This window comes from Coenobita brevimanus, chromosome 110 (genome assembly GCF_032717465.1).
Source record: "Coenobita brevimanus isolate Jiangsu-jjx chromosome 110, ASM3271746v2, whole genome shotgun sequence".
Lineage (NCBI taxonomy): Eukaryota > Metazoa > Arthropoda > Malacostraca > Decapoda > Coenobitidae > Coenobita > Coenobita brevimanus.
In genome coordinates, this window is record NC_137063.1 from 38,599,912 (window position 1) to 38,612,345 (window position 12,434).

General features: G+C 42.8%; 1 protein-coding gene across 1 annotated transcript in view; it reads right to left on the minus strand.

Annotated features, from left to right (window-relative positions):
- LOC145417325 (GTPase-activating Rap/Ran-GAP domain-like protein 3) overlaps nucleotides 1-12,434 on the minus strand; it is a 750,816-nt gene that overhangs the window by 74,464 nt on the left and 663,918 nt on the right. Inside the window, exon 11 of the mRNA XM_080286003.1 lies at nucleotides 4,291-4,402. Coding sequence (XP_080142129.1) covers nucleotides 4,291-4,402 — 112 coding nt within the window. The remainder of the gene's footprint in view (nucleotides 1-4,290; nucleotides 4,403-12,434) is intronic.

Consider the following 12,434-nt stretch of genomic DNA (forward strand, 5'->3'; position numbering starts at 1 on the left):
GTTCAAGTTACATCAGTGAGCTCGCTGGCAGACCAAACAGTAAACTCAAAAAAATTAGCGATAAGTACGTTACGATATGAGGTGTGGCGCTGAAGGAAGCTGAACGCTGTTATACGTTGTCTGCATAAGAGACAATATGTGGAATCATAGGTTTCACGCGCAACATGACCGTGCCTCGCCCACAACACACATTGTGGTGTGGGAAGAATGAGAAAGCAGACCAACAGGTGCCAGCCTTGGAGAAAGGATACAGGATATTTATGGTTCACCCCTTAAATCTCAGGATGCATATTTCAGTACACTTTTACCGCTCCTTGAATATTATTTAGCTTAGGAGCCTTTCAAACTAGAGGGGTTAGACAGGCCTAAATTAACCCCTACACTTGAAGAGGTCCGCAATAATTTTAATAACATCATCTGGTTACAGCTTGACAAATACTGCATAAAATGTCATCGCAGTGAAGGGATAAAGATCAAGGCGGGAGGACGTGCGAACAGCAAACCTACAGTCTGCTTACTTTCACATGATGGAACCGGGCCACTCCCTTAAAAAAAAAAAAAGTCGTGGTGGTACGATATTTGGTGAGCCCTATGCTATGAGGTAGGAATGACTCTCCTTGTTTACTAATTAGATCGAACCTCTGGTCTGATCTCACTTAGCAGTCAACTGAATCAAGTGTTGAGGGATCTTTGCCAGGTTAAAACAGACTTCCCATAGTTACGGATGTGGAGGCTGGGGCACCAACTTCGAGAAAATAAGTCACCGGCAAGCTGTCCCTGAGGAGCGACGAAAATGTAGAAAAGAAAAAGAAGTTCCATTCACCAACCGGACTGAAGACCTCGCGACTGCAAAATGAGCGTCCAGGTGATCCATCCACCCGCCTGATTGACTCCTTTAATTAATGGGAGAATTTCTGGGGCGAGGGAGCGGCGCGGCGGGGTGGTGGTGGTGGTGGTGGTGGTGGTGGTGGTGGTGAGGAGGAGGAGGAGGAATATGCAAAACCTTCACCCGGAGGCTGCACGAGAGGGAAATATTCAATGGTTCTCATTTTAACTTCTTCAATCCGATGACATGTTTCCTACCTTATTCCTCCTTTTTCAGACGAGTTTATTTAGCCCATCAGAAGCTTTGGATTGGAAGGTTAGATACGTTCTTTATTAATTAAATAATTACTTACTGGACCAATCTAGGCAAAATATAATTGAAGTTAGGAAGAACAACAGGAAAAATACGTCAACGAAGCGAAGGGGTTAAAGACAAGAAACAGTACTGGGAATACTTAAAGTTTGCCATCCATTTTAGTTCTTTCACCACGAGTATTTGATGTTTTATTTTTGCAGACTCAAAGACTATTTTATCCAGCGTAGGTCATCTCCTGTAGTGAATGGGTGGTTGATGGCAGTACTTAACACCCTCAGTAACTTAACTAGTCTGGAGGTGCCAAGAATAAATTATGAAGAGGATGACAAATGACAGCTGTACTTACAATACCTATTATCAAATATGTTCCTCTAAAGAAACTAGATTTAAAAAAATAAAAGAAGTGACAATGAAATAAATAATACAAATGTGATAATTACCATACACTGAGAAGCAATACAAGAATTATATGTTGCCCTGTATATATCTGTGAGATGTGAACAGTAATAAAAAAAGAACGTAAAAGAAACTAATAATATGTGGCTCCACTTACACCTATACTAACAACCAACATTTTTAATATCCTGTTATGTTATAAAAACAGGATAAAATTGTGAAAAAATATATATCACCAATTCAACAATAATTTTCCTGACCAAGTTCATATAACCGATCCACCATCGAAAGGGCGAAAAAGAATTAATATACCTTTATTTTTTTTTTTAATCGGTGGTGTTTCCTTTGGTGGCGCAGGCAGGCATTAGCGTGAATATTCGTGCCAGTGGATTTATTATGTAGTGAATTACGGCCCCCGAAATGGTCCTCGCGCCCAGCTTTTGATCAGCAGAGCGGGGTGGCGAGTGGGCGCAATAGCTGGGAGGGGAAGGGAGAGAGAGGGACTGGGAGGGGCAAATGGAGGGGGTACAAGGAGGGGGAAAGGGGAGGTAGTAGAAGAAGGGGGAAGGGAAGAGGAGGGGAGGGGGAAGGGAAGAGGAGGGGAGGGAGGAAGGGAAGAGGAGGGGAGGGGGGAAGGGAAGAGGAGGGGAGGAAAGGGGGGGAAGAAGAAAAAAGGGAAGGGGAAGGGAGGGAAGGGGAGAGGAAAGAAAAGGAGGAAGGGGTCAAAGGGAGGGGGTATGGGGTAAGAGGCCAAAAGGAAGGGGTATAGGGCAGGGCTGAAGTGGGAGTGGAGGGTGGGGGTCAAAGGGGGGGACGGAAAGGAGGATGGGGTGACGAAAGGGGGAGGGGAGGGTGTGGAGTAGGAGAGAGAAAGAGGAGTGAGGTGGCAAGAGGGGGGCAAAAAGGGAGGGGAAGGGAAAGGCGGAGAGTGGAGTGACCAGAACGAGTCAAAGGGAGGGATTACAGGAAGGGGGTGCGGGAAGGGAGGGTGGTGTAACGAGTAAGTGGTGGAGGGGGGTGTGTGAATGGGGTGGCGGCAGCAGGGAGTCAAAGGAAGGGCGAGGAGGGAGGATCAGGGGAGAGGAGGAGGAAGTGAGGTTACGAAAAGAGGAAGCCCAAGGGATGGTGGAAGGAGGGTAAAGGGAAGGGGCGAGGGGTAGTGAAAGGAGGACACCAATGGGAAGCTGAGGGAGAGGGGAGAGGGTTGAAGGAAAAGGGTGGGGGGTTGAGGGGAAACGGGTGGGGGTGATTAGTGAGGGACGGAAAGAGTAGAGTGACGACAGTGAGAGGGGAGATGCAGTCATATAAGGGGGAGGGGTAGGTGGAGTGGCAAGTGGGAAAAATGGAGTGGTGAAGAAAGAATTGGAGATAAAAGGGGACAAATTTGGGCGACAGGGGAGGCACCGTACCAGAAAGGGAAGTGATGAACAGAAATGAGGGGGTGAAAGGAATGAAGGAGGGGAACTGGCCTGATGGGGTGGAAATGACTGACAGGGAGGGAGAGGGATATGTGAGGGAGGAAAAAATAGGTGATGGAATGTGGCTAATGTATGTAGAAGGAAGGAAACGAACGACTGTTGTTACGGGGATAGGATGAGATGGGAAATGGAAAGATTGTTGAGGTAGCGAGAAAAGGGATGGGTTTTAATATGGGAGGATAAGGGGAAGTGTAAAGAATGAAAGAAAGTCGGGTATGCGAAGAAAAGGGAGGAAAAGGAGAAGGGATGTGAGGAGAGATGGTAAAGGAGGTGGGAAGGAGGGCTGGGTGGAGTGGTAAGGTGGGAATGGAAGTGAGGAGAGTATATATGGGAGGGAGTTTTAGTAGTTTAGATGGAGACAGCAAGCAAGGGGGTGGGGTAAGTTAGGGGCTAAGAAGAATACTGGAGGAAGGTAGAGAAAGAGAAAGGGCACGGACAGAAGAAAGGTTACAAGCATGAAGGTGGTGGTGAGTTAATAAGTGGTGGCTGAGCAAAGACAAGGGAAGACGGAAGGGAAGGATAGAAATACAGAAGGTGACAGGCGAGACATAGGACGTTAAGAAGTACAGACAGGAGCAATAGGAGGCTGACGAAGCATATGACAGGTATGGTAACAAGGAAAGGAGAGAAAAAGTGAGGCCGTTAATAAAGTTATGAAATGGGGACAAGAATTTTGTAGTAGTAGGTTAACTGAATTTACTGCAAGCAACTGTGCAAAACTCTTAACAAAAATATTAATAGCAAGATATTCCTTAGTAAGTTTTATGCACAAATTTGTATTAAAAGGAAAAATCCGTTGAAGGAAAAACAGCACAAGAAAAAGTATTATACAATGAAAACTGTAATTAACAATGACCAATATTCTCTGCATTCGTCAATCGTATAAATAAACTAATTCATTCTTTTGTATGATTACCCAAAATATTACCAGTATAATCGCTGCCAGTCCTTAATCTCTCTGTCCGATGAAGTCTTAATACTATAATTTTGCTACCTCCAGACGGTTTTATTCACCTTAATAGTGACTCCGATTACTGTTTGGGCTAAATTCTTCGGTCCATGCACTGTATATTTCACTGCTGTTAATTTCAGACGATTTTACTGACTTTAGGAGAGGCCATTCGAACTGAAGCGTTAGATTTAGTCCTGAGCCAGCCCTTCACTACAGGATTTGAAGAAAAACTCTGAATACAATCATCTGGCTGTGGTCTAGTTAACATGCAAAAGTTGACATCGTGTTAATTTTAAGGTTCCTCACTGCCCGTAAAAGGATACGAGTAAACTGTGACTTGATGTAGGATGGTGAGAAGGCTGCCATGTCCTCCACCCCGCCGTCCAGGAACACGATGTTGACGATGTCGTTGCCGATGTGACGCTTTCTCTCAACCTGCCGAGAAAATAACATCGTGTCACATCACTATGGTAAGGCTAATATATCACGTTGCATTTCATAGAGTCAGGGAAGTCGCTTAAGTGACAGCTCATACACTAAAGGTAGTAGCTTACGTGGCTATATATATAAGAAATTACTGAACCCAAAATACCCCCCCAAAAAAAAAATCAATGGCCAAAATGTAACACTGACCTTCTCCCACGGCCAAAGACTAGGAGGGAATCCAATGCAATCTCTCTCTCTCTCTCTCTCTCTCTCTCTCTCTCTCTCTCTCAACAAATATCGCTTTAACTGTAAACAAACTATAAAAACTATAATCTAAAATTGGTTCATTCTTTAATAATTCAGCAAATATAATCAGCCTCCAAAAATACCACAGAGTTCTTAATGCCTCTGACTAGGAGTGAATCCAATGTAATTCTGTCTCTCTCTCTCTCTCAAAAAATCCATAAGCACCAAATAGTCAGTTCTCACAACACCATCGACCTGCAACCCGTTTTAAACATTTATTACACCAGAACATTAAAAAAAAAATCACATGGACCTAGTGCCAAGGCCCGCTTCTCTCTCTCTCTCTCTCTGACTGGGCGGGGATCCAGTGTAATCTCTGCTGGATCTGGCGCGACTACCCAGGGATCACCAGGATTGTGGCTAATTTTTATGAAGGCGCGATAATTTTTAGCTGGAATCTTGGTAATTAAATGAGGCATAAAGAGATTAGCGTAGGAAACCCGAGGCCAGGCAGAGTTATGTAGTGATTATTCAGTTCTGGTTCTGAGATAGACTGGGTTATTCATTCGTCTCATTTATTCATCTACCAAGTGATTATTCAGTTTGTTCTTTACCTGACTCATTTATTTATCCACCTAATGATTATTCAGTCTGTTATTTACTTGACTCATTTATTTATCAACTTGGTGATTAGTTCGTTATTTACCAGCCTCATGCAGTGGCCTGTCTAATAATATCTCGGTTCGTTATCTACCTGCCTCGTACATTTACACATCCCTACCTGGTGATTATTCAGTTCGTTAATGACTCACCCAACACATTCATCTCTCTAGTGATAACAATATTACGTTTTCTACTTGCCTCATGCATTTATCCGTCAATTATTCCTTCCGATTTGGGGGTATACTTCGTTACATGATTATCTTATACATTGCTCTCTCTAGTCAGTTTTTAATATACTTCGCAATTTACTTCTCTTAAACATTTCCTCTCTCTCTCTCTCTACATCGTGGCGTCTCTACCATGGTATGATGCTAACCATGTGGATAATATTAAAGTATTACACACTAGCTAATATCTGTAATTCGAAAAGTAAAGCGGCAAGGAAGAGATGTTGAGATTTCTCCAATGATCACAAGAATAATGTTTTGTACCACTCTGCAAACAGCGAATAGCTATAAAATCACAGGATCACACCGGGTTATTTGTACAAGATTCCTTACTCATAATATATTTCATCGTGTGAGTGATTATTTTTTGGGTCCGTGAAAAATGGCGAGATGTATTTTTCCGCTAACCTGAACAATTAGTAAATTATCTCACGCAACAGCCGCTGACACAACTACCTCCTTCACGCTACATATTTTCCACACACGGTCCACTTACACAACAGTTCTTACATATATTGAAAGACATAAATCCCGCACCCCACCCTTCACACACAAACACACACACACACACACACACACACACACACACACACACACACACGGATCTGCAACATATCATGGACACGCTGGCCTGTTGGTCATTAGAAGGCAATTACTGTCCTCTGGCGTGGCTGTAAATACCAACACCGATTTAGCACGACAAAAACAGCCGACTTACGCCTCAGAGAAGGATAACTTATTGGACTCGAATACACCACTGAAGAGACATTTATTCTTGGTATTACCTAGACCGACAACAAGAACAAGCAAAGGCAAACAAAAGGGAAAAATGAACCTCCAGTAAAGTTAAGCATTATATAATAAAAAAGTAAAGTATTCATACTTATACCCTGCATTACGATAACTTTCTATATAATCTTTGTACGGCCAAATGATGTTGTTAAGCTTAAAAAGAGCCTCCTCCTAATGTTAAAAGCTTAATTAAGGCAATACATAACTCTCTAAGTCTAAAGGTCTCTCCTAAACTAAATAATTTCGCTGGAGGCAACAAGAATGAAGCACAATGGGCGTCATCGTACTGAGGGAACAGCAGGATGATGAGTTAAGTCTAAATTTTGTTGACTGGTGTTTAATTAAAGCTATGTTCTAGCTTTCATCTTCCCTAATGCTTCCTTTCATTCCTGACTAATTATATGCCCCTCCCCCCCCCTCTCTTATTTGCTGCAGTGTAATACTGTACATACATATACATATATACACACTATACATCATTTATATATATATATATATATATATATATATATATATATATATATATATATATATATATATATATATATATCGACTCGAGTGATATATATATATATATATATATATATATCGAGTGATATATATATATATATATATATATATATATATATATATATATATATATATATGAGTGAGTCGATATTACTCTTATTACTAGTCCATAATCACCCTTCACTCCTTTTTTATCTCCTAATCCACCTACTTCTACTACCTCTTCCCTGACCCCGTACTCTTCATTCGCATAAGATCGACATTTCAGGGGTTCTCTCACTCTCTCTCTCTCTCTCTCTCTCTCTCTCTCTCATAAATCTGTTCACACCTCGTTTTCCTTTTTCACCCCATTATCCTCTCTCTCTCTCTCTCTCTCTGAACCTCCACCTCTTTCACATCTTCACCGCACAGAGTCTTTCCCAAGCTGAATAAAATAACTTAGTGAAAAGAAGGAAAAACACAAATTACTGAGCTGATGGGGTTTAGGGAGATTATCCTCTTCACTTCCAGGACTTCTCTCGAGCTATACAAAGCGTTTAATGGAAGCAATAAAAAAATAAAAAAAAATAAGTACAATACATACTGACGTCGTCCTGAAGGGAACAGCACTTCACTTTTGTCCTCTCTCTCTCTCTCTCTCTCTCTATTATAAATCGGATACTGGCACCTCGCTTTTCTCTCCTGGGTGGCACATTTGTTTCCGATTCTGGGCGGGAATTTACTGTCGGGTATTACCGGCCTGTGTATCCCGCCAGGCCAGATTGTAAGTCAGGGCACCAGCTGCGGAGGGGGTGGAAAGGAGGAGAGGGAGGGGACGAAAAGGGGAGAGAGAAGGGGGCAGGTGGGGGGGAGGGAGGGAGAATAAAAGGGGTGTGGAGAGGGAGGAGAAGTGGACAAGGGAGGAACAAGTGGCTGAAGCTAGAAGTAAAAAAAGTTGGCAGATTTTGAGGGGAAGGAGAGAGCACGAATGAAGATGAAGAAAAATAAGAGAATAAAAACGAGGGGAGGGGGACGACAGAAAAGAAGGAGAGGGAAGAATGTAATTGCCAAGCTGGAGGGAGAACGCAGAAAGGGGAAAGAGGAGAGAAGAGGAAAAAGGAGGGAGGTTGGTCAAGATCAAGGAGAGGGGACAGCGAGGAAAAGGAGGGAGAGGATGAGGGGTGGGCAGGGAAGACGCGAAGGGGGGGGGGGGAAGGGCAGAGAGGTAGGATGGAGGAGAGGAAGGAAGAAGTAAAAAGAGGAGGAGGGAGGGAGGAACAAATGGCTGTAAATGAAGGGAGGAGACAGAAGAGGAATGGGAGAAGAGAAGTGGTGGAGGAGAAGTAGGAAGCTGAAACTAGAGGGAGGAGGCAGAAAAAAAAAATGAATGAAGAAGGAAGAGACGAGAAGTGAAAGAAGAAGGGGAGAAAGTCAGAAATATAAAGCAGAGACAGGAGGGGAAAGAACACAGAGAAATGTGGGTAAAATGCGTGAGGGGGGGCGGTTGGAGGAGAGAAAGACATGAAAAAGTATGAAGATGATTAGGGTGAAAGGAGGAGCGAAAATGTACGGGGAAGAGGAAGTGGGGGAGGAGGAAGAGAAGGTAGAACGTAGAGAATCTGAACGAAAAATGGATGAATTGCTTGTGTGAAGGGGGGTGAGAGAAATGGAAGCAAGGGAGAAAGGGAGATGAGGAAACAGGTAAGTGGGGAGGAAATGAAGTGTGCCGGGGAGCGACGGGAAAAAAGAAGTAGAAAGAGGTGGGAGGAAAGTGGAAGGGGAAGATGATAAGAAAAAGGGAAAAGTTGTAGAGACAGAAGGGGGAGGATGACGAAAGAGTGAGGCGTGTATGGATGCGGGGAAGAAGAAATCAGTCAAGATGAAAGTAAACGAGCTGATGGAAGAAGGAAGAAAATACAGAAGTGGAATCGAGTGGGCTGGAGGAAAATTATTAAGGGAAGAGATGGGGAAAAACAAAATATGAATCAAGGTGTGAGAGAGAGAGAGAGAGAGAGAGAGAGAGAGAGAGAGAGAGAGATTCGGGAAATGTATTATTAAAAGGCTTTGAGGAACGCAAGAAAGAGTAGGAGGCCGAGGATGAGGTGCGGCTTGTGAGCTTAAGTATCTTAAATGCTGCCTCTCTGTCTCTCTCACTTCAATTTTGTTCCTTTATTATATATACTCGTCTTGCTTTCATTTTGTGTTTTAGTCTCTCTCTCTCTCTACTACCTCTAATCAGTGTCTCATGTTTCGCTCCTTTGCTTCAGTTTTCCTTCCCTCCCTCTTCATCAGTAATTTTCTCCGTTTCTCCCTCTACCTACCCTTTCTTTCCCATGCTTTTCCTCTCTCTCACTCAACCCTCCCTTCCTTTCTCATTCCTTCCCTCCGTCACTCTACTCCCCTTCTCTCTCATTATTATTTTCCTCTCCTCTGCCTTCCTTTCTTCTCCCATTCCTTCCCTCACTCTCATCCCATTTTCTCCCCCTACTTCTTCCCTCCCTTCAGCTCTCCTCTCCCGTCCTCTCCCATTCCTTTCCTCTAACCCACTCTATCCCCTTTTCTCTCTCGCACCAATCAACTCTCTCACCCTACCTGCCTTCCTCTGAAATTCCTTCCCTCCCTCTCATCGTACCCTCCTATCCTCTCCCTCACACCCACACCCTCTCACCCTGCCTTCCCGCCACTAACTCTCATCCACTCTCCCTGCACCAACTCTGCCTCTCCCACAGCACTCCAGGAAGCCCCTTTAATGGATGCACATTAGTTAACCTTGGCAGAGTCGCTGTGGGGACCTGCTGCATATGCTGTGTCGACTTCGCTATGCTGTGCTATTCCCACTATGCTATATATTTGCTGACTAAACTATGCCATTCTAACCAGGCTATACATTTGCTGATTATGTTGTGCTATTCTCACTATGCTATACATTTCCTGATAACAGTGTATTATTTTAAGTACTATGTATCTTAAATTCGTTGGCTGTGCTCATTTCATTGCTGCATATACATGGTTATTTTTTTATTTACTGACAAGCAGTGTAATCGTGTAATACCAAATACTAAACTTCACACCAAACGCTAAGCTTCAAACCAAACACTAGACTTCATACCAAATGCTGAGCTTCATATCAAACACTAAGCTTGATACCAAACATTAAGCTTCATACCAAACACTAAGCTTCATACCACACACTAAGCTTGATACCAAACACTAGGCTTCATACCAAACACTAAACTTCTTTCCAAACACTAAGCCTCCAACCAAACACTAAGCTTCATACCAAACACAAATCTTCATACCAAAACGCAGAGGGCAACACTGGACGGCGGGGACTAGCGCTGTAAGGCTGCCATAATTCCCACGCTTAGCATAGGCGGTGATTGCAGTATTGGCGGGCGTGCATAAAAGGCGCACTAACGCAATCAGGGAGAGCGCACCACACGAGGGGAATAACGGGAGGGTAGAATTAACGGTACGGCACAAAAAACAGAAGAAATAACGGCATGGTGCAGGAAACAAAGTAACAGGAGGGTACAGACACAAAACGGTACGGTTGAGCTAACGGTATGGTACACAAAAACAGAAGAACGGGATAAAAGAAATAGGAAGAAGATAATGGGATTTCTTTGGTAGAACTGGTACAAAAATAATGACAGATGCGGGACCATGAAGATCGCAATATGGGGCACTGCTAAAGTCTACGGGAGTAAAACAACTTGCGTCCGAAAATCCTTATGACTGGCTAAATGGGCTGCTCAAAGAAATGCTCCTGTATCTAGAAAATAGCAGGATAGGGGAGAGGAGGAAAGCAGTATCGTAGAATTAGCGGGATGTCGATTCAGTAGCAGAATTACACGATGTTTTAGAAAAGGAGAAGAATAGGCTACTGATACTGTAAAAATATAACACCATGATGGTAGAAAGTATTCAAATAGAGGGATGGCAGCCTCGCACCTCCCAAACAAAAATAGGTGGAGAGGAAGACTGTATTGGGGCAACCTTTTTCCTCTAATCAACCCTATCAATCCAATTTTGTCGCTTGCATTTTCTTTCCTGCTACCAATTTAAGATGGGCCTCAAGCACTTAAGGGGATAATGAAGTAAATATGTGCCCCAGCCTGTTCAAAATGCCTATATAAAAGTGAATATAATCGTTTGGAGATGAATAAAGTGAACTGTAAGGATAAAGTGAGCAGTACGTCATCGGACTTAAAAGTTAAATGTTCTCAAGAGATCTTAGAGCTTTGCTGCAAATCTCTCCTCTCCATGTGTGCACGAGGAACATGAAGAGAGATGGAATTAACAAAAAACGAAAAAAGAAAAAGGATAATGAAGAAATGGGACGAGATAAGGAAGAAACGGAATAAGAAAAAAAATGAGGTAGGGGAAACAAGAAACGGAGCAGGCAAAGAAAAACACGGAACAGGAGAAAAAATGGGACAATAAAAAATAAAAAAGGAAACGAAATGAGAGAAATGCGGAACAGAAAAAAGAAAACCGACTCGAAAAAAAAGGAACAGGAAAAAAAGAAACGAAACGGAAGAAAACTGAGATAAAAGTAGGTAACAAAAAGGCACTTGGAACAAAAGGAAATCTAAAGAGGGAGAAGGGAATGATAAAAAAAGAAAGCGGGGAGAAATCGGTCAAGGAGAGAGAGAGAGAGAGAGAGAGAGAGAGAGAGAGAGAGAGAGAGGAAAATTGCACTAACACCAAAAGAGGTGGCAAACCAGAGGCCAATACAGTTTCCTCCGTGATCCACTGGGGTTACCAAAATACCAATGAAGGAGGCTTGGGAGAGGAGGAAAGGGGAGAGGGAAGAGAGAAGTGAGAGAAGAAAGGGTTAAACGAAACACAGGCATGAAAAAAAGAGTAGGAAAGAAAGGGGAGAAAAAGGGAAGCAAAACACAGGTACAAAAGGAGAGTTGTAAAGAATGCACAGAAGAAAAGGGGAGGAAAAAAAAAAAAGGCACAGGAAGAGAGCAGGAATAAAATGAAAAACGGGAGACGTAGGAGGATGGAAAAAGGATGAGAAGGGCAAAAACGAAGAAGGGTAGCAAAAGACGGACAGGAATGAAACTCAAGAAGGAAAAAGAAAAGGGAGAAAAAATGAAGGCGTAAGGAGAAATGACGAACAGATGAGGTACAACGAAGAGAAACAGCTTATTCTGACAAGTGTATAAACTATGAAAGAGGTGAAGTCATATAATAAAAAAAAAAAAAATGTGGGTCTACGAGTGTCAGCTATTATCTTCCACAAAACAACAAAATCCAGAAAAGGAATGAAAAGGAATAAATCAATTTAATATACAGCTCCTTTTGTTTTTTGTTTCCTTCCGCCATCATACTGAATACAAATATATTTCGCTGTGTAAAAATCGCCTAAATCATCAACTCCACTGCATTTAACATTCTCTCCGTACATGCATGTACTTCACACTGCCACAGCTCATTACACACACACACACACACACACACACACACACACACACACACCCTAAGCACCACCATAACTACCTTCATATACTACAACAACTAACACTCCAAACACTGTCTTAATTGATTAAACTTCCCACCCACTTCACAAACTACAGAAACTGATAACACAAACTACTCACTTAGCAAAC